The sequence below is a fragment of the Solanum stenotomum genome, chromosome 7 (assembly GCF_019186545.1).
Source record: "Solanum stenotomum isolate F172 chromosome 7, ASM1918654v1, whole genome shotgun sequence".
In the NCBI taxonomy this organism is placed as follows: domain Eukaryota; kingdom Viridiplantae; phylum Streptophyta; class Magnoliopsida; order Solanales; family Solanaceae; genus Solanum; species Solanum stenotomum.
This window is the reverse complement of record NC_064288.1, coordinates 3,916,023-3,943,758: the sequence shown is the minus strand read 5'-3', so window position 1 is coordinate 3,943,758 and position 27,736 is coordinate 3,916,023. Positions and strand designations below refer to the sequence as shown.

General features: G+C 34.0%; 2 protein-coding genes across 7 annotated transcripts; both read right to left on the bottom strand.

Moving 5' to 3' along the window:
* Positions 1-1,384: 1,384 nt before the first annotated feature.
* LOC125870991 (peroxidase 44-like) lies at positions 1,385-3,343 on the bottom strand. The gene is made up of 2 exons (XM_049551560.1): positions 3,057-3,343; positions 1,385-2,344 (listed from the first exon to the last, which is right to left on the bottom strand). Exons 1-2 carry the CDS (start codon positions 3,264-3,266, stop codon positions 1,586-1,588), a joined length of 969 nt encoding a protein of 322 aa, XP_049407517.1. The 5' UTR covers positions 3,267-3,343; the 3' UTR covers positions 1,385-1,585.
* Positions 3,344-8,613: 5,270 nt separating this feature from the next.
* LOC125870983 (phospholipid--sterol O-acyltransferase) lies at positions 8,614-26,182 on the bottom strand. Of its 6 annotated transcripts, none has more exons than XM_049551542.1 (16): positions 25,888-26,182; positions 25,258-25,393; positions 23,118-23,262; positions 22,388-22,557; positions 22,212-22,288; positions 16,252-16,465; positions 15,997-16,174; positions 13,767-13,866; positions 12,402-12,496; positions 11,857-11,908; positions 11,274-11,345; positions 10,224-10,392; positions 9,410-9,514; positions 9,249-9,333; positions 9,079-9,166; positions 8,614-8,982 (listed from the first exon to the last, which is right to left on the bottom strand). In XM_049551542.1, the coding sequence occupies exons 1-15, from the start codon at positions 26,101-26,103 to the stop codon at positions 9,085-9,087; spliced, it is 1,896 nt and encodes a 631-aa protein (XP_049407499.1). In that variant the 5' UTR covers positions 26,104-26,182; the 3' UTR covers positions 8,614-8,982; positions 9,079-9,084. The 6 variants fall into 6 exon arrangements, 5 of the variants coding, with proteins under 5 accessions (XP_049407499.1, XP_049407497.1, XP_049407500.1 ...); XM_049551540.1 differs by having other exon boundaries at positions 8,614-8,961; positions 9,080-9,166; XM_049551543.1 differs by having other exon boundaries at positions 8,614-8,961; positions 9,080-9,166; positions 15,997-16,171.
* Between the last annotated feature and the right edge of the window lie 1,554 nt (positions 26,183-27,736).

Here is a 27,736-nt window from a genome sequence, read left to right as displayed (position 1 = left end):
ATTTTGATGAAACATATATAAAATCTTTAAAATTGTTTATGAATATAATATATTATGTATGCATAATAATAAAATTTATGTATATAACTTGTTGGTTCGGTTATTTCTTCGATTTTTTTCGAATAAAACCATAACCAAACCAAATACTATCGGTTCTTAACAATCTAAAACCAAATCAAACCAAAACCCAAATTAAATCGGTTCATTTAATTAGTTTGGTTTGATTTTTCGATTTGGATTGGTTTTTATCCAAACCATGAACACCCCTACATATCGGTGGTGATGACATGTTGAGGCAATTAATGAAGGTATGAGTGCATATTTTGATATTAGACGTATATATTGATGTATTAGTGTATGTTTTGACAGTAGATATATGTATTTATATATTAATGCACTAAATATTTGATATCAAATGGAATAAATTTTGATACACAAAATATGAAATTGATACTAGATATATACGTTTTGAAATACAAATATCTAAGGAGAGAGGTGGGTGGGAGAGCGAGAGAGAAGAGATGCGAGCAAGAGAGTTAGTGTATCTCAGTGAATCATGTTTTAATAAAATGTATTACAAATAAATTTCACCTAATTTGACTCACATGTATCTGAGATACATATATCTATTTCGTCATATATATATATATACACACACATTCGAAACAATATTTTTCACAAAGAAATATAATTAGAGAAAATGTAATTTCAGAATATAATTAGCACCAATAATAATGTGCTTTGTGTTGTTTGTACATTCGAATTAGTTTTTGTGTTTGGTAGGAGGAGGACCATTTTGGCATTTTCCCTTTTAACGTGTATTAGTCCGAGACTTCTCAAGAACTTGCTTGACTATTTCGCGTATTATTGTCGTCTCAATTTAAGTGTTTTTTAAAGTTAAAAAAAAACGAATCTCTTTTAATATTTAGTATATTCTCTAATTTTAATATTTATAAGCATTTTTAATTTAAAATCACATAATTCGAAAATCTCCTTTTGTTTCTTAAATAGAAAGTATTATTTAAGGAAAAATGTTCATAATTCCCACCATTATGTTATTAATATCCATACTCCACATGTTCATGTATTAATGTCATATTAACCCAACCTAACAAGTTACAACAATATTTTTGTAGCAGTATAATATACATATAATTATGATATGATAGGTAATGAATTGTATACTTAAAGACACTTGAGAAATACTTGAGAAAAACAAGAAATAAAACTCTACAATGTCATTTTTTATTTCTCTTAATTTATTTGCTTGGAATATATTTCTTGTTTGCTAACAATTAATAATATATAATTGCTAGTTAAATATATCTAAGTTAAACTAAGGGAAATTTGCACATTAGGAGTTTTTTTTTAATAACATAAACCACACTTAATATTTTATTGAACACTCCATTAACATAATAACATTACAAGGGAGGTATTGTAACAATACAAAAAACGATATCTTACCAAGTTATTTTACAATTCCCATATATAAAATAATGCAAAAACATACACCTTATATATTTTTTTAGTAAAATAAAAATAATACACTCAAAATTAAATACTATATTATAACATATGTTTCCTAATTAACAACCTTGCGATTAGCCTTCTGATTAAAAACCCCACAATTTTTCCTAATTTCTCCAGCACTCCCCACTAAAACATGAATATTTGCCATTTTTATCATTGCATTTGCAAAACTTTGTCTAAATACATCCTTATTACCTGCAAAACTTGTAACAATCGGAGCACTTGACTTATCCAACGTAAGCTCTTGATCAATCGTCAATATACCTTTACGTAACGTAATTTGTCTATAATACTCATTATCAACGGTAAAAGACGTATTTTGATCCAGAAACGCCGTTGCAGAACTTTTAGCACAAGTTTTCAATAGTTGAGCTGCTAATGTAGGATCCATAGTTTTATCAGGTACGGGCGATAGCCTATCTTGGAAAAAATTACAATGTGCGATTCCAACCGTATGAGCCCCTAATAGTGTGACCATATCATTTAAAGTAAGTCCTTTATTTGTGGAAAATTGGAGGGCTTGTGGAATTGTTAATGATGGGCCTGGTAAATTTACATCTGCTGCATTTGAAATTAGCCCATCACGTCTACCTGTTGGAATTGGATAATTTGGGCCTCCAGCTAATGCTACAGAGTCTCTAGTTGCTAGTGTTATTATGTCAGCACATGAAACTGTTGATGGACAGGTAGTTTCTAGGGTTTTCTTGATTTTATCGATCAACTCGAATCCTCGTACAGTTTTGTTTGGGCCAGCTTCTCTCTCTGATTTCTTAGAACCTGTTGACTTTATGAGTATCGATGCGTCGCATCCCTAAAATCAAGTTATACATTTTTAGGAACAAAATTAATCATGCAAACAATAATATATATCAAGATGTACACAGATTGTATATCTATTTTTCTATAGACATTCATGCAATTTCTTAAACATCACATGAATTCCAAATTGAATTATAAGATTGTTTCCTTATTTGATGAAAATCATTTACACTCCCAAATGACGTATATACCCCTGAGTTTTGAAATATTGACATTCTCCTCCCTTTATATTCTATGCAACATAGATAGAATTTGTTACATAGAACAAAAAATGGAAAATATATTAATTTTAAAGAAGTTAAAAAGAAGAAGACAGATTGATAATATAAGGATAAAATATGCATTTAAAAAAAATGAAGTATATAAAAAGAGAGAATGTCTATTAATAGAGAAATCTAACTACATGAAAAATTATAGTTTTGAAAGACATATAGAACAAAGACATGAATCGATACCAAGTGAAGATATAATTTTGGGCAATTTATTTCACAAGAAATGTTCAAATGATATTCACATTCATAATGTTATCAATTAGTAAACATGCAATATTATGACTCGTTATATTTTATGTATATATAATCAATGTTTAACTCTGATCTTCGACTAGCTAGTTCGTACGTTTACTAATTCATATTTTGAATCACTTATTAAAAATCCTGATTCCTCCGATATACGTAGCTAAAAACATAAAGTAGTAGACTTACTCTAACAAAGCAATCATGAAAATGCATGCGAAGCAAAGCTGCAGTGATGGAAGGGTCACTATTGAACTGATTCTGCACAGCTTGTCGAACAATAGTTTCAGTTTGTGGACATGTTGTATTGTAAAAACCAACTTGAAGAAGTTGGGCTGAAACTAAATGGATTACACAACAATGAAATATTAATAATGATAATATCATTTTCATCTTCATGATGTTAATGAAATCAACACACCCAAATTATATATGCTAACACTATCAAAGTAGAAAATAGTACTTCTAGTGTGTATATAATTAGTGATGAAGCTGAAAGTATATATAGACATGTATAAATACAAGTGCACCAAGTTGTGGTGCAGTAATGGGACACTAGACTGCTTCAAACAAAGGCGGAGTCAGAATTAGGAGTTTGAAGATTCTCAAAAAAAAAAAAAACTTTTTGTTGATAATGGGATTCAAACTCATAGTTGTAATGTGGAAAGTATTTCTACTACTCCTTCCTTACCACTAAGCTATCAATCAATTTTGTTAGAGGTTTACGAGTTAATATGCATATATATATTTATTTAATTTTCTAGTACAAATATAGGGTCTACGGAAAAGTTACTGGGTTCGTCCGAACCCACAAACTCCCACCTAACTCTGCTCTAGCCTTCACATTTAACCAAAGGTTTTGGGTTTCAACCCCTACTACTTCACTTTTAACTAGAGGTATCAGACTCGAGCCATGAATATGGAGAAAATTCTGTTGGAACGTCACCCCTGAATGAATCATGTTGTGCAATTCAAATTTAGTGTGGGCTCGAGACATCGAGTGGGAAAAAAATGTGTATATATAAGTGGAGGATAAGGATTGTGACGTTGGGCACATGCATGGTCAACAAAATACCAACGAGCCGGCAATATAAGAAAAGAGTTGTTATTCACATTACCATACGCGTTAATCGCATAAGGATAAATGGGTCCATTGGATTCTTATTAATTAAAAATATACACTTGTTCTCACAAATTATTTAAATTTTATAATGGAGTACATTAGTACTATAATGAGTTCGAGAATTATTTTAAAAAATAACCATAATTTACTTATTACTTATTAAATAAGAAATTTGATTAGAGCGGTGATTATTTTAGAATATTAAAATAGGTCTCAGAAGCATGAAATTATATAATATGGCTCTGATATAGCTTCTTGAATTCATAAACACTTATCCTTAGACATGATATACTCAACTCATGATAATTCCTTCAAAAATCAGTTGTCTTCAATTATGTAATTAGGGGTGGCAAAATCAAACTCAAACCTGTTCAATTCGTTCAATCTATTTAAGATTGGGTGGGTTATTGACCCCACTCATTTATTAGTTCAACCCATTAAAAATTGGGTTGATATGTAACCCGAATTGGCTCATGAAAAATCTTATCAAAATATTTTTAGAAAACTTTTTTTTTTCAATTTGACATGTTGTATATAGCCATAGTAAAGAAAAAGAACAATTTTAGTAGGTACTAAAATAGTTTTAAAAGAACAAATAAAATAATTAAGCTTAGTAAAAATTGGGTTGGATTGGATCTTGACACGTAATGTAAATCATTACCTAATCCATTTTGATCCAAGAAAATTTGAATTAGATTGAATCTTGACCTGATTATTGTCTTAACCCATTATGGTCCGTTCAAATTTGACCCAACCCATCCAATTACCACCCCTAAATGCAATATCAATATGTCTAGATTGTCTAGTTTGTTGAATACCTTAGACGTAGTTGTTTCACTATCACAATGTAAGAGGACGGCTCACTACTCTATATCTAGTAATAGATCTCTCAATCATTCCATCTAAATCCTGTTGTCTTATACATTAAAAATATAAGTTGGATCTAATTGAACCTTAAAAAAAAGCTCACAAAATAGTTTTGAGGTTGAGTTATAGGTCCGAGATTCATTTCTTTACATTTAATATCAGAGCAGGATCCATCTCACTCGATGTTCGGCCTTCAAAGTAAATTGTCTACACTCCAGATGTACAATCCTAGGCATGAGGTGAGGTGTTAAAGAATGTAAAAGTCTCACATTGATTATTAATGAAATAAGTGGTCTTTTTATATGGACTTGATCAACTATCTTAATTCCCTTCATAATCTAGTGTTTGGTGTTAAGTTAGACGCAATATTCTTCTTATACCATGAATTAATTGTGTATATATATATACATGAAATATTATGTCATCTATTATTTTGACTAAATTTCAATAATATCATTTTGTTAAATTTAGTATTTTTTTTTTATTAATCATGTGAAGTGCAAGTAAATTTGATAATCATTATCCTAAGGTATGTAGTTTGGTTTACTATCATTAGCCCTACATGGTTTATTCAGAAAGTCAGCATCCCGTGAATATTTCTTATCTATTACGTACGATTTTCCTTCTCTAATAAGCCAAAAGATTTAGTAATTAAGCCATATCTAGTGAGTTAACTTATATAGTATATTATCGGTGTAAGAAATTTTTATGATGAATTATTATAGTAAGTTACTTATCAAGATTATAATTCTTATACTTTTAAAAAAATCACTTATAAATATCTTTAAATAACTTGATCATATGGTTAATTTTTACATTAACGATAGGAATTCCAACCATTTGTTTAATGATTGCATATCGTAGAAATCTTACGGATTGTATTGATGATTAAAATGGTTAAATACATGCTCCTTATCATGGGCTGACCTAAATAGAGTCCGCCGGGTGCTCAAGCACCCATTAGCCTTGTCTCGATATATATATGTAGTAATTAAGAGATATTTGTATAAAATTAACATAGAGCACCCAATGAACAAATGATCTAACCGGTCCATTCACTCTTGGGTGGGTGCTTAAGGCTCTTTTAGTGTTGTTAAGCCCGGGGTTGAATCTCATTGTTCATATGTCTTTTTTACATTTTTGATTCCGCTACTTTCAGAGCACTCACAAGCCACAACCTTAAAATCCTAGATCCGCCATTGCTCCTTATATAGGAGGAGAGTCTTAGACTAGCTATACTTAGAGTCCTACTACAATACAAATATAACACCAGTATAGGTTTACGACTACTACTACTACAATTATAATAACTTATCCTAGGTTTAGCTAGTATAAGACACAACAGCCTAGTCGACATTTAATTAGTATTTAGTAGCTCAATCCTAGTGTAGCTCCAACTCTATAATAGGTAACAATTGTACATTTGTTGATTGTACCATGTTGTTCAACCTGTTCCATATCATCAACTTATTTTATCTTCAACACATACTTCTATTGAATAAAGAACTAATAAGAAGATTGTATCAAACAAATTGAAACGACGAAAGTGAGTAATATATATCTTTAATTTACTTGTTAGGTATATAAGATAAATTTGTATATATTTCCCAAACGATGATGTTGTTGATTATATTATCAAGAAAAGCAACCAATTATTGAAGCTCACAAAATGAGATCTACCATATTTTAGGATTCTTTCACATAACACAATCAATAGTCACAAGACAAATAGGTGGATGATGCCCATCATTTTCTTTGTCTACGCAGCTTTTTTTGGCACCATTTGTCACACAATAAACTTTCTCCAATTTATCGACAACGACTTTCTCATTATTTATAAATGCATTGTATATATAACATAACAAATAAATATAAATGAGTAGTGTGGACCAAAGATAAACTTTGATATCAGCAAATTAGGTGGAATCAAAATTTTCACTAGAAGTTCGAAATGTAAAAAAAATATATGAAAAAATTAAAGGTTCAATATAATATGTAAAAATAATAATCTAAACATATGTAAGTGATGTAATTTTTCATTCAAGAAAGTTTGAATAAAATCTCTGGATCCTTGCTAGTTGCTAGCTCTGCCCCAAGTTTTTTTTTCTTTTTCCGTCTGGTGTTCGATATCGACATTGAAGTCCGACTAAATCTGAATTCGTGCTGAGAAATCTCACATTAAGAGGTAAAATGCTCCCTAACAAAAGTCACACCATATACAAGGGAACTCAAACTCAAAACCTCTCAATTTAAAATGAAAGAATACACACCACCACAAGTCTAATATATATATATACACACACTATTACTTGAAAGAAATAATAATGTCCAAATCATTGTCAGTGCAGTCAATATAGTATATTTTTATAGATTGAAGACATAATTGTATTATTGTCTTTGGGACCACTGAGCCGGTGGTCGTGTTAAAATATTAGAAATATTCTTTTTAGTAATTAGTTTCCTTTTAGGTTTAGTATTTACATCAATGCTAAAATATGTATTTTCTTTTTTAGTTTTAAAATATTCTAAAATATTTTTAAGTGTAGGATCTACATTAAATATAAAAGATTTATTTTTTATATTTATTGTATCTTTGAAGAAAATAATATATTTTCTTTTATTTTATTCCGTTTAATTCTCTATAAATAATGATGTATTTTTTTATTTTTTATGCAACAGTTGAGTTTTTATTTATTATATTTTCAATCTTCTCTACCGTTTCTTCGATTTCATAAAAATGATATCAGAGTCTCCATCGATCTTTATGGCTGTGAGTTCTGTTAAAAACAAAAAAAAATTAAAAAAAATCAACCATTTTTAACTCGTGGAGACTTTAAAAAAAAATAAAAAATCCTTTAGGGCTCATTTCTAACTCTAATTTTAATTCTTTTAGGGCTCTCCGTGCCCAATATGAATGCATCGCATCGGGCTCCAATTTTCAATTATGCCACCTTTTTAATCACACCAAGCCACAATTTCTTATTGAATGCCCCCACAATAAAAAATATTAAATTTGAACAGTTAAGAAGATCTTATCTTCAAGTTTGTTATGTTCTATAAAAAGTTGTAATGGAAGATGAACCTATATAATTGATGTCCTAAAAATTCTGCTCTTTCCTTTATCAAAGTTCACTTAAAAGAGAATAAAAAAATACAAAGTCACATTTGTAATTCAAAATTCAGCTACAAATTCATTATTACATATGAGACAACCAAAGAAATTTGGGAAAACTAAAAAGGGAGCATCAAGAATTTAGAATTTGAAAAGAAATTTTCTGTCTCTTAGAATACAAGATGTTGAGACTATCACTATCTTAACAAAATTTCTTTGATTGTCAACAAAATATGATTATTTTGTGAAGATTTTGAAGATAACTAAATGAAAAAATTCTTGTGACTATTCGTATAAGATTTGAATTCAAAATCTCCTCTTTAGAAGAGTCTAAAAGTTTTTCTACCATATCTCTCGCATAATTAAGAAGTGTTTTTCAAGCACAAACTTAAAGAGGAACTTTCGGACAAGATAATTTATTGAAGATATTTTACTAGTGCAAAAAGTCTATTATTCTCCTTGCAAAAAATTTGGTGATGATTTTGTAAAAGATGCATTCAAAAAGATCATATTACAAAAATGCGCTAGCAAGATCCTCAAAACAATTCAAGAGCTCTTATAACATACTAAATAAGATTGCACCAAATTAAAGTGTTCAAACTCAAATTGGATATACCAACTTGAATCTGAAGGGAATGTTAAAATATTAGAAATATTCTTTAACAATTTCCTTCTTGGTTTAGTCTGAAAATATGGACTAAATATTCAGAATTATTGGCCTCAAAACACCAATGCATATAAATGATTATCAGAGGCTTCCACGATATTAATAGAGCTATCTTGACTCTTAGCTGAAATAACATTCTAATGTGGAACATATTCTGGTGCTAAAATTTAATACTCTACAAAATTTCTTCGATGAACAGCGGCTCCAGATGCTCTCCAAGTTTATGATACACAAACGAAGTTGGATGTAACGCTGTCCAGATGAACATCCCAGTCTTTGCTCTCTGAATCATTTCACCTTGTTCTTCAAATGTTTGTGCAAACTTGTTCCGTCAAACAAAATTTCTATGGTGAAAAGATTGTTACTAATGCATTTGAAAATGATGAATTGTCACAGTTGTACAACGGAAGTTGGGGTTCCGTTGTACAAAGTAAGAAACACATAAAAATCACACATAGTGCGACAGGAGATGAGATGTAGAACACTTCAATCTGCAACTCTGTCCCAGGTGAACATCCCCGAATACATATCTGCATCATTGTAACCGGGGAAAGGTTGGCCTAAATACACAAAAGGAGAATATTTTGCAAAATTTAATTTGAACATTCTTACCTGTATTCACAATGTTCAGACCATGCACATCGAGCTTTCCCGTAATCCCAATAGCAGTCCTCATCCCTCAGAGGCCCACGCTTTGCTTTTTGTTGCAATACTTACAATGTCAATAGAAACTCAACATTTATAGAAGAAAATAGTAAGGAATCAGACATCACCTTTTGTAACAAAGTTAAACTTTTTATCAGGATGAATATCATGCCACATCTCAAGCCACAGCTCCCGCATCAAAGCTGGAGATCTGACAATGTTCCTGTGATTTGCTACCCAAGAAAATTTACAGTCATCAGATCAAAGATTGCCACGAGGTGTAAGATGTCTAAAGCTTGATTCAATAGCTTATATCTAGAACCATCCAACATTACCAAATTCATTATATGCAATTGTACAAGATCTTTAATATTGCATCATATGGAAGCTGAATATCATATATGCTAGATTGGGAGTTATACATGGATGAACCATGTCTTAATTATGTCCAGTATCAAATGCTTGCAACTGTCTTAAACCGATGAAGAACTCAGAAAAGTAATATTAGTCAATGGAATTGGGCAAGCTCTCAAAACATGCTACTCAGGCAAGCTGGAAATTCCAATGTCTGCTTTTTGAACAAAAATATAAGTACTTAATGATCCAAGAACAAAATGTAGAGGCAAACTTGTTCAATTTCGCATTGTTAAGGGGAAAATTTGGCCCTTTTCCCTAAAAATTAGGAAAACAGAGAGGAAAGTAAAGAAATAATAGGTGAGAAATTTCACATCGTAAAAGAAGAAAAATAACTGCATTCCGAAGCTTTTGGGTATTAAACAGGTAAAGCACAGCCACAAATGAGATGTCGAAAATCAGACAGTGAACCAAAAGAAAGAAATATTTATTTTCTAGCCAACAGAGGAAGTGAGAGAGGGTTAAATAACCCAGAAATTCCTTTAGGAAACTTGAATAAGAAAAAGGAAATTGAGATATTTCAAATACCTTTATCAAGCTCCCAAACCGCTGTTCTCGTTCCTGGAAAACTTTCAGAATCCTCATAATAGGTTATGTACTTCATTGTAGCTAACTTTGTCATATTGGGAATGATATCTTCACCATGTTGATGCTCTATATTTTGATGCACTTGTACATCTGAGCCATCATGCTCTGACTGATGTTGTCAAAGACAGAGAGTAAGATAGAACTGCAGTTGCCAGTGAGTAGACAATATAAATGCTAAAATCATTCACAAGCAAGCTTAGCAGAAAACTGGAGAGTATGAGGTTATGTGACTACATTTTCATGAGTATGTTATGTTTCCCATATGAAGTCAATTAGGTGAAAGGGATCTAATGAAATAACATTGCATAGCTTGGTTATTTAGGCCCTCGATCCGAATGAACCATCCTTTCCAAGAAAGTCCATCTTTGTTCCACACAGGACGATTAATTAGGATTGAGGACCCAAATCATTTAGTTGGGGTAGCTGCCGCATTAACCTTCTCGGACCCTGACTGTCCAACCGGAGACCAGATGAACTGCTGAACTGGAAAAAGTTGGATGTAGTTCCAACTGCACTCAAAAGTAGGGTTGTTGGGACCACACTAACACTGAGAAATGGACTGTTTTGTAGAAAAAGGTGGGGATCTTTAAAATGTATTGCATCAGACGTTCAAGTATCTGAGATATTACTACAATTGTCAGACATATCATAATGTATGCTCCTCTAATGTGTCTGTGCAGGATGGTGAGATTGTGTTGGAGCTGTTTTCATGCGCTTAATATGATTAGAAGTATTCCCCATAATTAGTGCAAGTAAAGGAGGTAATAATGGTTGTGGTATTCCAATTTGACTGAGAATGAGATCAAACAAAATATCAGATACCACTTACCAGTTTAAAAAAAATAAAAAATTCAGATACCAAAAAGGAAGATAGGTGATCTTTTTAGACAGGAACTCCAAAAAATATCAATTTAGCCTTCAAAGTCATGCAACAGAACTGATCAGGGGAACAATGGTATCTTAGATAACTAATACCTATGACAGTGATACCTGTGGTGTCCTTGTTATGTTCACTTTTGGCCCCAGCCAATTCTTGCACCAGGAGAGGGAATGGTATGGCACCTGCGAATCTGCTTCACTTAATAAAAAAAGAATCCCTTGCTTGTACTCATAGTCATAGATATGAAAGTTATCATAATCAAACGGACCTGTTTAAGTTAAAAATTACACTACTTATGTCAGATTTTTGCAGCTAACTCATAATTCTAATATAAACGTTACTGTTTGTCACACATAATATAGTGAAATTTGTTTCACATCTTAAGACTACAATTATCTAAAGTTCATTTTAGACATATTTACTTACCATATGTAAGTAGCCTTATACTCATATACAAGAAGCCACTTTAGTACTTGTCAATCAACCAAGCTAATGAGTCTTTTATGTTATTTCTTCTAATTGCAGGTTAAAGAGGGAGGTTTGTTACAGTAATCCAACTAAAGAGAGCTTTATAACGACATCTAAAATTTAAGAGAGCTTTATAACGACATCTAAAATTTAAGAAGGGGGGCCATTTCAATAAACCAAGACAATTATAAACTTAAACATGCATGATTTTATCGTTCATCGTACCGTCTCATCCCCACTTGTTGCACCAGGGTTTCCTTCAACCAGATTTCCTGACCTAAAAGGAGAAAAAAAATGAGATACTGAAAGGGATCCAAATGTTCAAATAGTCAGTATTCAATCAATGAGAGGAAACAAATTAACATATATCTTACTCAATGTATAGATTAATATGTAAAAGCAGAAAATAATTTCATATTCAATAGGAAGAATGATCAATTAAGTATCATACATAGTATCATACTCCACATTGTCTGTATGGAAATTAAATACTAGGACTAAACTTTGGAGCTTGGGGATTTTAAAAGAAGGATACAATGTCCTGCATGCATTATCCAAATTTACATAAATCATGCAACTTAATCCTCTATTTTATTTTCAACCCTTAAAACTTTCTGTCTCGTTGAAGCTGTGAAAGACCCCCATGACATGGATGAGGAAAAGAACATGATGAAGTAAGAGCAATAATAACAAGTGAAAAACCATGTTCAGATGTGCTGTTTAGAGAGAGCTTTTCAAAATATGCTATCAAGATGCAGAAGACAAGTTACCGGGAATACAGAGATCCTTCGATTTCATATATCACATCTGTTATAATCCAATTATCAGGATAAGGCTTCCCACTTGGTGCAAAATAGTAACCAACCTGCCATTCAACATGAAGAAACCAGAAAAATATTCAAGATCATATATTGATTGAAGAGCATAACTAGAAGAGGAGAATATAATCACATAGAGGCAAGTAATGATAGCGTGGACAGAAGACTAAAAGTTAGGGTCTATTGGAAGCAGCCTCTCTACCCCACAAAGGTAGGGGTAAGGTCTGCATACACCCCACCCTCCCCAGACCCCACTTGTGGGATCATACTGGGTAAATTGTTGCTGTTGTTGTTGACAGAAGACTAAAAGCTATTAAGTGGGGGGTAGTAGAGGTAGACAGAGGTTGATTCATTGAGAAACATAGCAAACTTGGGGGAACGCTATAACTCGCTTGTTTCATTTCCTTTTCTTTTTCCATATCATTATTTCTTCAATCAGCATCATTCGGAAACAACCTCTCTATCTCTGCGAGGTAGTGGTAAGGTCTGCGTACACTCTACCCTCCCCAGACCCACTTGTGGGATTCCAATGGGTATGTTGTTGTTGTACTATTTCTTCAATCATCATTTTTTTCTTGCTTTTTTCTTCACTCTCTTGCTGCAAACAACTGATGGATATGAATATGGTAACAAGCTCTTCCTTTAGAAAAAGAAAATGAAAAAAAAAACAGCAGCCAAAATTTTCAAGAAATCAAACATTATAGATCACAGCTAACATGACATGGTTGTCAATAAAAATGTGGACTTTCTGTTTCTGATTTCTTAAGCCCCAGATCAAAAGAGGCCCCTTAAAAAATTTCATGTTGGAAGTTTCAACAGAATACTTAAAAGAATTTGAGATCCAAACAGATACTTCCGTCACAAAGTTTCCATGTGAAAGCAATACGGACAAAGAATTATAACAGACATGCCTAGGGTGATCAACAACAGACAAACTTACAACCTTCTTGCTGTAAGTTTCATATATAGTACCACTCCACCTGTAACATAATATGCAAAGTTTGAAGGCTAATTCAAGGGTTTCCAGCCATCCTATCAACTTCAGATGAAGGGTCATCTAGAGAACTATTCTTTTACTTTAGGTTTTGAAGAAGTTCAGAAATCAATACAAGAACATAATGAATTCTCTGCTAAACGAGCGCAAAAAAGGTTGATTTAGTGTGTATGCTGATTTAGTGCAAAACAAGCAATACTGACACTTGAGAAGAGAAGAATACCTACTGCCTAATCATCCATGTTAATATACATATGCACAATAACATAATGAATTTCAAAACTGGTTGAGCAAAAACTTGACACTTGAGAAGAGAAGAATACCTCAGTCTTCGAATCTACGCCATAAATGCAGAATATGTTCTTGAGAGGTGGTCTTTCCCAAGGTGTTAGAGGATTTAAAATCGGATCATCATGGTAAGACCTGAATTTTAGATGGCAGAACATGGTATAGCTAGGAATAGTTAGCAAAGAAATAAAGAAAAAATAAGACAATAGCCAATAACTCTTTTTTTTTTTTTTTTATAACCGAGAAATCCGTCTGTGACCCGCCCTTTGGACCAATCACAGTCTTCTAAACTCAGTGGATAATGGGTCCGCCCCTCTACCCTTCTCCACTTAAATACCGGGCTTCGCTTTGCATGGTGTGGGGCTTAAACTTGCGACCTAAGCCACAAATCCTCCACCTTTTGCCACTTGAGCTAGGCTTTGGGGGCACAATAGCCAATAACTCATGGAGAAACAAAAAGATAAGAAAAGAAAGTATGCACATGATAAGCTAACATAAACTACTTCCACCATACAATATTCTTTTAAATAAAGAGAACTTAATCGTTGACCAAGTTTTATTTAGTTACTGTATCCATCTGATATTTACAACCAACTTTGGCTAGCTCAAAGATTAAAAGAAGTTAGAATAAATACAACTGAATTAGCATAATAACATTGATAGCACCCATTTACCCTCGGATGTCATATTTCTCCGCTCGGTTTCAAAAATTACAACCGCAAACTCTGGTTCAATACTTTATACTAGAAAATTTCAACTATTAGTAAATGCTACTATCTCTTTATATTTCAATTTTTAGTTAATCAAATTTTTCTCGTTAACTTTATTCATATAGCATCTTGAATTGATTTTCAATTTTCTCCATATAATTTCTTGGTGAAATGGATGTACAGCGACCTGCATAACTGATTAATGATAGTTTTGGAATTAAAAGTAACAAATAAATACTCCCTTCATTTCAGTTTATGTGACAGCATTTCCTTCTAAACCCGTTGCAAGAAGAATGACAATTGTCTAAAACAAATTTTAAAAATAGGTTTAACTTAAACTTCTCATTTCACCCTTGATCACAATTTTTTTCTATAATAAGATAGATATAGACAAGCTCTTATAGCCACACAAATGTTAAGGCATGTTTAAGATCAAAAGTTTCAAAAGTCTTATAAGTCACACAAATGTTAAAGCGTGTTTAAGACCACAAGTTTCAAAAGGCTTCATTCCTTTCTGGAACTCCGTGCCCAGTCAAATTTTGCATATAAATTGAAATGAAAAGAGTAATAAATTAGACAATCAGTATTTAATAACAACAACAACAACATGCCCAGTGAAATCCCACTAGGTGGGGTCTGGGGAGGGTAAAGTGTACGCAGACCTTGCCACTACCTCATGGAGGTAGAGAAGCTGTTTCCGGGAGACCCTCAGCTCAAGAACAACAAATCTAAGTGACAGGAGAGATATATATAAAACATAACAGCCAATACAAAAGATAGCGTATAATCAACAAATGAGACAATAACAACAAGAAAGTAATGCGATGCGTGAAACGCAGTAAACAACATAAGGCTAGATCTACTCCAAACGCTAACAACCCATACCCTTGCAAGGGAAGACAACACGCTAACCCTACTAACNCAAATGTTAAAGCGTGTTTAAGACCACAAGTTTCAAAAGGCTTCATTTCTTTCTGGAACTCCTTGCCCAGTCAAATTTTGCATATAAATTGAAATGAAAAGAGTTATAAATCAGACAATCAGTATTCAATAATCTATCAAAAATAAAAACTTTTAAATGCACTATTCTAATAATTCACTGTGGCACACAGTAGATACCCTATGCATTGACAGTGTTTAAGTTGAAACTGTAGTTATGCAATTCATGATAAATTTGGTGTCTTAATATTGATATATAGGAGGTGTGAGAGGTTGGTTATGGCAGGTACGAGGAGAGGTAGAGGAAGGTTGAAAAAATTCATTTCCTTCAACGAAAAGCTCAACTATATTTTGAATTTATTGAATATGTTACATTATAAGCATCAAGGAGTAGGACACTATCATTTTTGATGACCAAAGCTTTTAACCAATACATCAAGGAGACTATCTTCTTATCACATTATCTGAAAATGTTGCATGGCATAAAAGGATTTGTAGATTTGATAGGAAGCTTGTAATTGCTCTCTTTTGGAGGTGGCCAGCATTAAGGGTGATGAACGCAATTTACCAATTTCAAAACAAAAAAAGAAAGAAAAGGATTTGCTGTTATACTCACTTTTTTAAAAGGTGAAAGAGTCTTTCACTGTCAGTATCATAATTCTTTATGGCTTTGAAAAAGGTTCCATCAGAGACTTCACGAGCAGAAAAGGACAATTGTGTCGGGAATCCACATTCCATTCCAGACAAGTTGGTTTGGGCAGTTTCTACAACTGATGGATAAACGTCATTCCCTGCTGCTAAGACATATTAAAAGCTCATTAACACAAGTTATGCTAAAGACACAACATGCTTGTTGGCCTTTCGGTCATACCTCGAATCGAAGGAACTTCAATATTGATTATGTTTGTTGGCCAGCCAGAGTACTTTGATTTAAGTTCATGCTCATCGCAATGGTAGGCATGATGGTATTTTCTGTTTCCACCAGAGAAATGTCTCCGATATAAATTATCAGTTGTACAATATTTTGAAAATGGTAACATCCATATAGAAGATCCAAACGTATTGAACATCAGGCGAGCTGTCCCCTGATAACTTGGAAAACATAGGAATCATATCAATGCAGAATTGCAGATATTGAAAAGCATAAGACAAACTATAATCTTTAGACACTCCAAGATAATGAACAGTATCATACATATTACTCAATGAAGTGCAAAAGGCCTTGTAATAAAAAGTAATAAATCTTTAAGAGAAGAACCTAGTTTATGCGAGTCATGTACTCCAACCTTTTTCTTTCCTTTTTTATTGTGACCATGTCACTTTTACTTAAACATGATGAAAATTGGGGACTCTCCAAATTCCATCTTCTTCTTTTTGAATGGAGAAGTGTTACGTGCTATTTTACAAAGAGCAAACACTCTCCTGTTTGTCACCAATCTCTTATGTTTAAACATATTACAGGAAGAGAAAGAAAACGAATGGGAAAACATTCAAACAAACTAGGTGCACACACAGAAAGAAGGGGGCAAAAATGGCAAGTACAATGCATAGTAACTGCAGGAACACTGGGAACAGAGTGGAAGGAGCATCCTCTGTTGTCATAACATCCAGATCCCAGACATTATTTTCCAGACATCCTCTGTTATCTCTATATCTTCACCTGCCTATATCTCTTCCAGAATTTAGTTGTATTTTTTGTTGTTGAAAGCCTGTGAACTTCAGAATTTTCCTTTGATTTCCCCCATAGTACAGGTACTGCTTGTGTTAGTTTTATCATCGTGTATTAACTGGTTTGTTGTATTATCTGCTTGCGTTTAACTTACTTTAGCTTTAATGTCCCTGGTAAGATGTGATAGACTAGTTTCCTGTCCTCGGTTAGGGTCGGGGGCAGGGGTGGGTATGGGATTAAGGGGGCTAACAGACTGAAAGTAGGGCCTTGGAACATAGGAACTTTGTCCAGGAAGTCCATTGAATTAGTGAAGACCCTTAAGAAGAGAAGATCAATATAAACTGCATTCAAGAGACTAGATGGGTAGGTTCTAACGCTTGGTATGTGGACGGGTTCAAACTTTGGTACTCAAGAAGTCCGGGGAACAAGAATGGTGCAGGCATTCTAGTAGATGGAGACCTTAGGGAGCAAGTGGTAGAGGTTCGGAGGGTTAACGTGGCGATCAAGCTAGTCGTTGGAGGGATAACTTTGAAGGTCGTTAGTGCTTATGCTCCATATTCAAGTTTAGACGAGGAGGTCAAGACACGTTTTTGGGAGGAATTGGATGCATTTTTGGGAGATATGTCGATCACCGAGAAGGTTTTCATTGGCGGAGATTTCAATGGCCACAATGGGGCAACTCGTAGTGGTTTTGACAATGTGCATGGCGGCAGTGGTTTTGGGGTTAAAGATTGTGGTGGAAACTCATTCTTGAATTTTGCTAGAGCTTTTGAGTTGGCAATAGCTAATTCGTGCTTTTCGAAGAAGAATGAGCACTTGATTACCTTTGATAGCACGGTGGCTAAAACTCGGATAGATTACTTGGAAAGGCGATAGAGGCATTTGTAAGGATTGCAAAGTTATTCCGAGTGAGAATCTTACTACTCAGCATAAGCTCTTGGTGATGGACTTGGAGATTAAGCGAGGGAAGAAGAAGAAGAAGTTGTATGTTTGGCCTAGAGGGGACGAGGGGGGTTGACACCTACCCTCTCCCATGTAATTGGAGATAAGTTGACGATGGTGGGAGCTTGGTAAATTAGTGGGGATGCTTTCGGCATGTGGAATAAGAAGCTAGTCGCATTAGGGAAGCTGCTAGAGAGATGCTAAGGGTGTCGAAGGGTAACTTTGGTGAACACCAAGGGGATTGGTGGTGGAATGGAGAAGTTCAAGGCAAAGTGGAAGCAAAAAAGGTTGTGCATGTGAAGTGGGTAGACTGCACGGACGAGGCCGAGAAGTGAGCGAATAAGGGAATATATAAGGCGGCAAGGATGGAGGCTAAGTTAGTGGTTACAACAGCTAAGAGAACAGCTTTCGAAAGACTGTATGTTGAACTTGGAGACGGAGGTAGAGATAAGAAGTTGTACACGCTCGCGAAGGCAAGGGAGAGATAGGCCTGAGACTTGGATCAAGTGAAGTGTATCGAGGATAAAGAAGGTAAGGTGTTAGCGGAGGATATCCTCATTAAGCAATGATGGCAAGCATACTTTCACAAACTTTTGAACAAAGACTATGAAAGTTTGGGAGAGAGTGGTGGAGATGAGAGTGAGAAGTGGGTGTCTATCTTCGAGTATCAGTCCAGATTCATGCCAGGGCAATCGACCACGAAAGTCACCCATATTGTGAGGAGATTGATGGAAAAATATTAGGAAAGGAAGAGGAATTCACATATGGTGTTCATTGACCTTGAAAAGGCTTATGATAAAATTCCAACGGAAGTCTTGTGGCGATGCCCGGAGGCAAGAGGTGTATATGTGGCCTGTTTTAGGGCGATAAAGGACATGTATGAAGGAGCTAAAACGCGGGTAAGAACTGCGGAAGGAGACTCGAAGCATTCTCTGTGGAGATGGGATTACGCTACGGGTCAACTCTTGGTACATTTCTTGTTGCCTTAGTGATGGATGTATTGACGCAAGACATTCAAGATGAGGTGATGAGGTGATGAAGTGTATGTCATTTGTGGATGACATAGTACTGATTGTGTTGAGACGCGCAATGGAGTTAATGCTAAGTTAGAGGTGTGGAGACAAACTCTGAAGGCTAAAGGGTTCAGGTTGAGCCAGACCAAGATGTGGACTGCAAATTCAATGATGTGATGAATAAGGTAGGCATGGAAGTGATGTTTGACACAAAATATCCCCAAGAGAGATAGATTTAAGTATCTTGGGTCTATAATTTAGAGGAGCGGGGGCATTGACGATGATATCACACATTGTATTGGTGCGGCGTATATGAAGTGGAGGCTTTGCCTCTAGATTCTTGTGTGATAAAAAAGTACCGTCGGAACACAAACATAAGTTTTATAGAGAAGTGGTTCAATCGACATTGTTGTATGGGACTTAGTCTTGGCCAATCAAGAACTCCCATGTCCAAAACAGGTATGTTGCGGAGATGAGGATGCTGAGGTGGATGTGTAGTCATACTAGGAGTGATAAGATTAGAAATGAGGATATTTGATAAGGTTGGAGTGGCCTCCGTGGTGGACAAGACACAAGATGAGGGAAGCGAGACTGAGATGGTTTTGACATGCAAGGAGGAGATGCATAAGCACACTAGTGAGGAAGTGTGAGAGGTTGGTTATAGACGGTTTGGACATGTGAAGAGAAGATGCATACGCACATTAGTGAGGAAGTGCAAAGGGTTGGTTACAGAGGGTACAATGAGAGGCAGAGATAGGCCGAATAAGTAGTGAGGAGAGGTGATAAGACATGATATGATGCAGCTTCAGGTTACCGAGGACATAACCTTAGATAGGAGGGTGTGGAAGGCACATATTAGGTTCGTAGGTAGTGTAGTGTTATCTTGCTTAAGATGGCTGGTATTTGCAATCGTACTAGTTGTATTATTTCTTGTTTTTTTATTTTTATCATTATTTATTATTATGTTTTAATTATCTATCCTAGTATGTTTTTTATGGTGTTTCGATTATTGCATGATTTTATTGTTGTTTTGGCTCCTCTCTAGTAGGCTTTTGCACTGTTTCCTTTTATTTTCTATATTCTCTTAATTGCCTCTTTCTTTATACCGGGATTTGTTGCACTTGAGCCGAGAGTTTTTCTGAAACAATCTCTCTGCCTCCACAAGGTAGTGGCAAGGTCTGCGTACATTTTATCCTCCCCAGACCTCACTTGTGGGATTTCACCAGGTATGTTGTTGTTGTTGACTTGCCGTTTGAGCCCTCTTTACCTTTCTAATGCCCTCACTCTCCTATAATGTATATGTAGACAATATGGTGACATAGGCACCAACGGAGAGGTTGTCCACCAAAACACTGAAATAGTTGTCAACTACACCGGACATAACTCTTTTTTGCCTAAATAGAAACAGAGTCGTGAGCTCCCATTTTTTGGCACAACTCTTTCGAAGTAAAGGTAATGTGCATAAAAAGCTAGGAGAGAAAACGTTCTATAACACAATTTTCTCAGTACGTAATTATATGTTCAAAGAATATATAAAAATACATTATACACACACATACAACATATACGTATTATTGTATATGTGTGCACTGTGTGTATATACTCATTTTGTCAGTATTGACACAACTTAATTCCAGAAATACTTGAACTAACAAATTAACAATCACAACAATCTTGCTACTTTACAAACAATGCTTATGTAAATCTTTAAATGCAGTACAGCAAAGTTTGGAGCTTCATGATTTCAGGCAGATAGAGGCAAGTCAAGAGAAACCGAATATGCCTTGAGAATCTGCCGAAGAAGTAAGTTTCTTGAATCTACCAGTATATGTGGCCAGCTAGAAATTAGAGGGTTAAGAGGCTCTTGATTTCCAACTTTTACGAACTAATAAGAATGTCCAGACTTCAACTTTATTAAGATTTCTAATTTATGAAAACAAAAACTAGAACTTTTTTTATAATTAATGAAACAAATACAATAACAAGAAACTTTCAAACAAAAAAATTCAAATTGACATTTCTTTGGTAAATAAAAAGGTTGTCTCTAAAGCTCTCCAAGGAGTTAACAGTGCCTAGAATTTCTGTTGGAAAATTTATAGATGGGGAAAATATAATATCAAAATAATAATGCGAGAATTAAGATAAATACTACTACAATAATATTCTTAAGTAATATATATAAATAATACTTGAATCGTGCTAGGCACTGCCCTAAGAAACTATTTCAGCAGTGTGAAATGTTTTTCCAGGATTAAACAAGCCTTCTCTAATTAATTAGAGGATACAAGAATCAACAAAATATAAATACTACAAAAATAAATAGGTCGGAAGAGGATATTTTGAAATTGGTTGCGTCTTACTACTTCACTTGGTTATATGCCCTCAATACTACATCAACTTATATATAGGAGAGTTTAGGCCTTGAAGCTTGGAGAAGAGGATAACAGTACTTGGAGACAAAGGGAATTAATACTTGGAGGCAAAGGAAATTAATACTTGCTCATCAAGTTGATGACATATGCACATTAGTCATCAACTTAATGACATAAGTGCTTAAGTCATAAACTAATAGAGTCCAAAATATGTCTCAAAATATTTTTAAAATATCCAACAATTTCAATATCTGAACTGTGCAACCTAAAGGTCCTAAACAGGTATAAAGGTAGCCTACCACATTGGAATTTAAGTTGGATTAAAAAAAGTAAAACCTCTGAAACAGGAAGACCAAATGTAGACCCCGATAATGTTGCTTTGACTGTCTCGATAGCACCAAGAAGAGGAGCTCCTGAAACCACAAGAAAGCAGCAATTCCAGATAAGGACCAATCCCTNAGGATATTTTGAAATTGGTTGTGTCTTACTACTTCACTTGGTTATATGCCCTCAATACTACATCAACTTATATAGGAGAGTTTAGGCCTTGAAGCTTGGAGAAGAGGATAACATTACTTGGAGACAAAGGGAATTAATACTTGGAGGCAAAGGAAATTAATACTTGTTCATCAAGTTGATGACATATGCACATTAGTAATCAACTTAATGACATAAGTGCTTAAGTCATAAACTAATAGAGTTCAAAATATGTCTCAAAATACATTTTAAAATATCCAACAATTTCAATATCTGAACTGCGCAACCTAAAGGTCCTAAACAGGTATAAAGGTAGCCTACCACATTGGAATTTAAGTTGGATTAAAAAAAGTAAAACCTCTGAAACAGGAAGACCAAATGTAGACCCCGATAATGTTGCTTTGACTGTCTCGATAGCACCAAGAAGAGGAGCTCCTGAAACCACAAGAAAGCAGCAATTCCAGATAAGGACCAATCCCTAATTTCTGAGATAAAACTGGAGGTCAAATAGTGTTTTGGTTAGCAAAGGCATACCAACAGCAAAATAGGCATGAATGTGATCGTCTAACCATCGACCATACTCTTTTGGAGCAATCTCTAATTTCAACCACTCCAAGAAGTATCTAAAGACATTGTTACCTAATGAATGAGCGAAAACTATTGAAGGTCCACCACGAAGTTTAAGAGCAGTTTCAAAAGTTAGCCTGCCAGAAAGAAAAAAGAGATCAAAACCCCTCAATAAATAGAACACATTTATCAGAAAAAGTACAAAAGGAAATGCTTAAACACCCAAACACATAATATGGCTTGGGCAATCCTCACCTCTTGAGCTAGCTTTTGAGGTTCAGTTAGGCCCAAGATCCATTTCTTAATATTTTCTCCTAAATTTCTCACAGGAGTTGAGAGATAAAAGGCAGTAACAGAAAACTGTAAAGTCCCTGTGTTTTCGATGGTCATACATTCTTAGATATTTGATGAAGGGAAATTCCCCATGCCTAGGAGTAAGCAAGAAGAACTTGTATTGGATTCAAGCTTAGATCTTCAACCATTGTAATTAAGTTATTGTCTTGCTCACAGCTAAAAAAATTGCAACAAAATGAAAGAAAGAAATGCATGATTCAACTTTCCCCAGGGAAAATGGAACTGGAAAGTTAGACTTTTCTATCAATTAACTCATCATTTGCACTTAGGAAAGGAACTATGTAGTGAGATCATAACATATATATCTGAATTTAAGGCACAAACAATATCTCGAAATACAAACTTTAGTTTGTGAAAGTAAAGGTCTCTCTCCTCAAGCTTTGATGGAGACAATCTCCAGTCATATGGAACTGCAATGATTGCATTAGCCTCAATACCAAATTCTATGCACCATTTAATCCATTCTTTCCACACTGATGACAAAGGACCTGAACACGGATGGAATTTGGATCAAGTAGAGAACCAAAACAAGTAAAAGAATCATCAGGTATAGCCCCTACAGTAGCGGCAATATCTATGAAAAATTGTCCTTCACTGACCAGTCTCTGTTAATGTCAATTTTATATACAGTATTCTTTAAAAAATGATGACAGTAGAATCCCTGCTAAATGGTCTCGACAATCCAAGAAAAAAGGGCAGCACACAAAGTTCATGGGTCTCAAACAAGAAAAATGGCAATCGAGTCGTGCATTAAGAGGTTTTCCCTATTCAGTTCCATATCTCACTAATTTAACAAAATTAAAAAAAAAGGAAAAGAATGTGAACTCAAAAAATGCAGCAGAAATAGCAGAAGGCGAAAGGGCCTGGTGAAATACACAAACAGTTGCCACTAGTTTAGAAAAGTATCTTCCACTTATTGATTTGATGAAATCATGAGACCCTGTTCTAACTTCTTGGTAGCGTTCTGGATATAGAGGTGTTAAAGAAGCCAAAAAGTCGTACCAAACTGAGAAACCACTTGAGCTGAGTTGATAAACTGATTTGTTCTTTAATTTGGTACTATTTGGTGTTAAACATAAAAAGATTATAACATTATGTTTGATTTATTATTAAGAAAAACAACGCTAAACCAGACAAAACCAACAATTTACGTATCACTTCGTAATTTTGTATATACAATAACATATTTCTTTTGCATTTTTTTTTATCAGGAACATATTTCTTTTACATTTTTTTTTATCAGGAACATATTTCTTTTACATATATATATATATATATTAATATTTCCCTTTCCTCCTCTAGGTCTGTGGTTGTGGTTTTTCCCCTCTGGCCTTTGGTTGCTTAAAAATATGAATAAACATGAACTCCCACTATAGCGATTAGATGCTTGTTTTGTTGTTCTTTAATTTAGTTCTTTTACAACTACAAGAATAGCTGAACATGGCTGCTGCAAGGACTTGATTAAGCCTGCATATGTTGTCATCCAGATTCTGTTCACGATGGAAGTAAAGACTTACTTGACCTTAACCAAAAATTGAAGTTCCACTTCTGTAACCACCATGTTCAATCAAATTATACAAAGTGTAGTAAAAAGGAAAACTTTGGAAGGGCAGGGAAAAAAAACATTAAACGACTAAATATTGGAACCTGTAAAATTCATTTCAGACCTAGCTGGTTTGGTTTTTTCAAAGGTAAAATTGGTTCAAAGTTTCAAACTAAACAACAAAGGCCCTATCTAGACCAGTGTTGTCAAAGGCAAAAGTGTAGGATAACGCCAAGTACTCATTGAATACTAAGATAAAGCACAATTAAAGCGTGCATTGAAGGAAGGTGCATATAAAAAGAAAAAATGGGTAAACACATACACAGTAGCATATTAAAAAAACAGAAAAAAAATAAGTACAACCACAAACAAGAATTATATGGATAAAGGAATTGAAACAACTGTAATTAAGTAAAATATCTGAAGTAAAAACAGTGTTAGTATTTTCATTTTTTCTTTATAAAGCAAGTAAAAACAAGTGTATCAAGCTCAAAAACCAACAAAAGAAATCTATTAGATGCAACAATGCAAATTTTAAATGTCTAATTCAAATCGATCAACCACTATATTCTACATTTTCTATCTCTATTTCTCATATTATGTTTCCTAAGGTTGCTTCCGTGGATATTTTATTGTTTGGTGTAGCTCAAGACAGTAAACTCAGTGGTCTCGTAAGTTCTCCAGATATTATAAAAAGAAAGCTAGTTCGATGATTTTTGCTAACACATGCTTTAGCACTTGGTGCCTACTGAAGCACTGCCTAAGCAAGGCAAAGTACTCAGCCGGCTCTGCGCCCAGATTCATGTGGCAACTTAAGATGTTACCATAGAAAAATCAGTTCAGTTTCACTTCTGTCTAATGGAGGCCTAACATTTTGAATTCCTTATTCCAGTTTAATAGAAGTGCAAATGATAACACAAGGAGAAGAAATCAAGAACACCTGTAATATAACCAGGATCAAGCTCCGTTATAGCAGAAAGGCCACTGTCAGGTCGAGACTTGCACTCTCTGTGATCTGTTTGATTGTAAGGATCCAACATCATACACTTCAACCAGCAATTTACAGCAGAAAGAAGCTGTAAGCAAGATAAATTATTAACTTACAAGAAGTTAATACAAAATGTTACTACTTTTGTATCACAAAAGCAAGATCCAGACTCTAGACAGTTGTTTTGTTATGACTGCAGAAAAAGCAGCATCTCATGAATGGTCTAATATCTAGTAACGTATTTCCCCCAAATAGAATAACAAAATCAAAATCATATATTTCAATATTATATACCACAAAAACCAAAAGTAATCAAACAAATAGTTAGTTGGGATCGACTATATGAATCCTCTTTATCCATTCCAGATATTCAAGTCCATTTCATTCCAATACAAAAACAAATTTGTCTTTTACCAGAAATTAGATTATCTATATATCACACTTATCCCCAATTAATTGGTATTTGTCGTGTTCTGCTCTTAATTAAATCTACATTTTTACTTGATGCATGAAATCTCCAGCTTTGCATAAAATAAACAGTGAAGAATATCAATAGCTGGAGAGCTAATGTTGAAGATTTACTTTAGTGGTGTCGAGCCAGACTAAATCGAGAGGATTGAAATCGAGAGGAGAATAAGGACAGTCTAATATTGACCATGCTCTCAGTTGTGTAGACGCGAATCCCGGGATGATAATTCCGGACAGCTTGGAGTAATCGCCGGCGAACTCACCGCAAAGGTTACCGGCAGCAGCTAGGAGAATGAAAGTGACGACGAATCCCACGTGTCCTCCCCTCATTGGCTAGAAAAATTTTGATAATAACTGCAACTTTTGGGGAGACTGACTGACTTTGCCGCTAGGAGTTGGAAACTTTTCAATGATGCCTTTATTTTTTCTTTGGTCAAAACACAACAAAAATACTATTTTGTCCGTTTATTATCCGAAATTACTCTATTTTGTTTTAGCCAAATTTTTGGGCGTTCGTTCATTTTAAAATATATACCTAATTTTTATTTGACACTTTAAACACATGATAATTGTTTTAATATTAATTGACATGATAATTTAATCAATGGCGGATTTAAAATTTTACTACGGTGAGTGCAATTTATTTTTTTAACATGAAGCTATTAAAATAACTTTGTTTTAGGGAGGAATTGATTCCTCACCTACCAAAACTGAAGGCCTCAGTATTCACCTCTTAACCAATGCACCTAAAAATTAAATTAATATGTTGTGGGTGCTTCGTAGTAATATATTTCATTTACTTAGTATTTCTGTATATTTATATATACTTTACGTTCGACTCATTCAGTACTCGAGCACCCACAACCTAATATGTAGGTCCCCCCCAAATTTAATATGAATACTGTGGAAATCTATATGGTAATTAATATGAATATTATGATAATCTAATCATTAGTTATTTCTCAAGGAATAAATGGAGAGTGTGATTTATTAACGAATCTTCTCATATTTAGGCTTACTATTAAATGAACGGTAATTGAAATAGGTATACGTGTTCGAATTTTTTGAGGAAATAAATCAAATTTATCTCTCAATTTTTAATTAATACTTTGAAATTACGATTAGATTTGATTTCATTAAGAGTAAAATTTGACCAAGGTTTAATATTCTTTTTCTTCACTTTTACTTTTTCACTATTTCAAAATAAGTAAATTTTAGAAATAGCAAACATAAAAATCATATTAGCGCTCTATATCTACAATTTTGCTATGGAACATCTGATTTGTATAAATTGCATTGATTTGTATAAATTGCGGTGATTTGTGTAAATTGGGGGTCTGTGTCTATGAAAATTGTGTTTGTATATGTATATGTTCTTTGTGTTAGACTAAGTGGTGAGTGAGATCAAGAGAGATGGGAGAGAAGCGGGCGAGAGAGGGCAGAGAGTGGAGAGAAATGAATTGTGTATATATCAATTAGATAATTGTATATATGTAACTACTATGTATGTACCAACGATTGTATTTTTATATTTGCAAAAAATTGAATTTTTATACAATTGAATCGAGTTAAAACATTTGTATTTGTATATCAAATATCTCTCTCCCGCTTTAGACAAACACAAATTGTACATTATTTTTGTATAATGTGTGTTTGTATAAAGCAAGAGAGAGAAACACAAAAGAAACTTGGGCAGAGGAAGATTCATATAAGTATAATAATAAGTGTATAGGACGGAGAGATACGTATTTATATTTGTATATATAGTCTCTCGCTTTATACAAACACAATTTATACATTTGTGTTTGTATAAAAGTGAGAGAGGCGAGGGAGAGAATTGAGAGTGGCGAGCGAGATTCCAAGGAGAGATGTAAGAATGACAATGTGTTTGCTACGAATTAGAACTAAATGAAACTATAGCTATAACATTTATTTTGAATTAATAGTTGTTACAATGCACAAT

What these genes read in the sequence shown, in the direction of transcription:
- LOC125870991 (XM_049551560.1), bottom strand. Translation starts at nt 3,266, where the DNA reads ATGAAGATGAAAATGATATTATCATTATTAATATTTCATTGTTGTGTA. An exon ending in TTCATGATTGCTTTGTTAGA is followed by an intron (nt 2,345 to 3,056) that starts GTAAGTCTACTA and finishes ACTTGATTTTAG; the next exon opens with GGATGCGACGCATCGATACT.
- LOC125870983 (XM_049551542.1), bottom strand. Translation starts at nt 26,103, where the DNA reads ATGAGGGGAGGACACGTGGGATTCGTCGTCACTTTCATTCTCCTAGCT. An exon ending in TGATCCTGGTTATATTACAG is followed by an intron (nt 23,263 to 25,257) that starts GTGTTCTTGATT and finishes ATCCGTGTTCAG; the next exon opens with GTCCTTTGTCATCAGTGTGG. An exon ending in TTGGTCTTCCTGTTTCAGAG is followed by an intron (nt 16,466 to 22,211) that starts GTTTTACTTTTT and finishes CCAAGTTATCAG; the next exon opens with GGGACAGCTCGCCTGATGTT.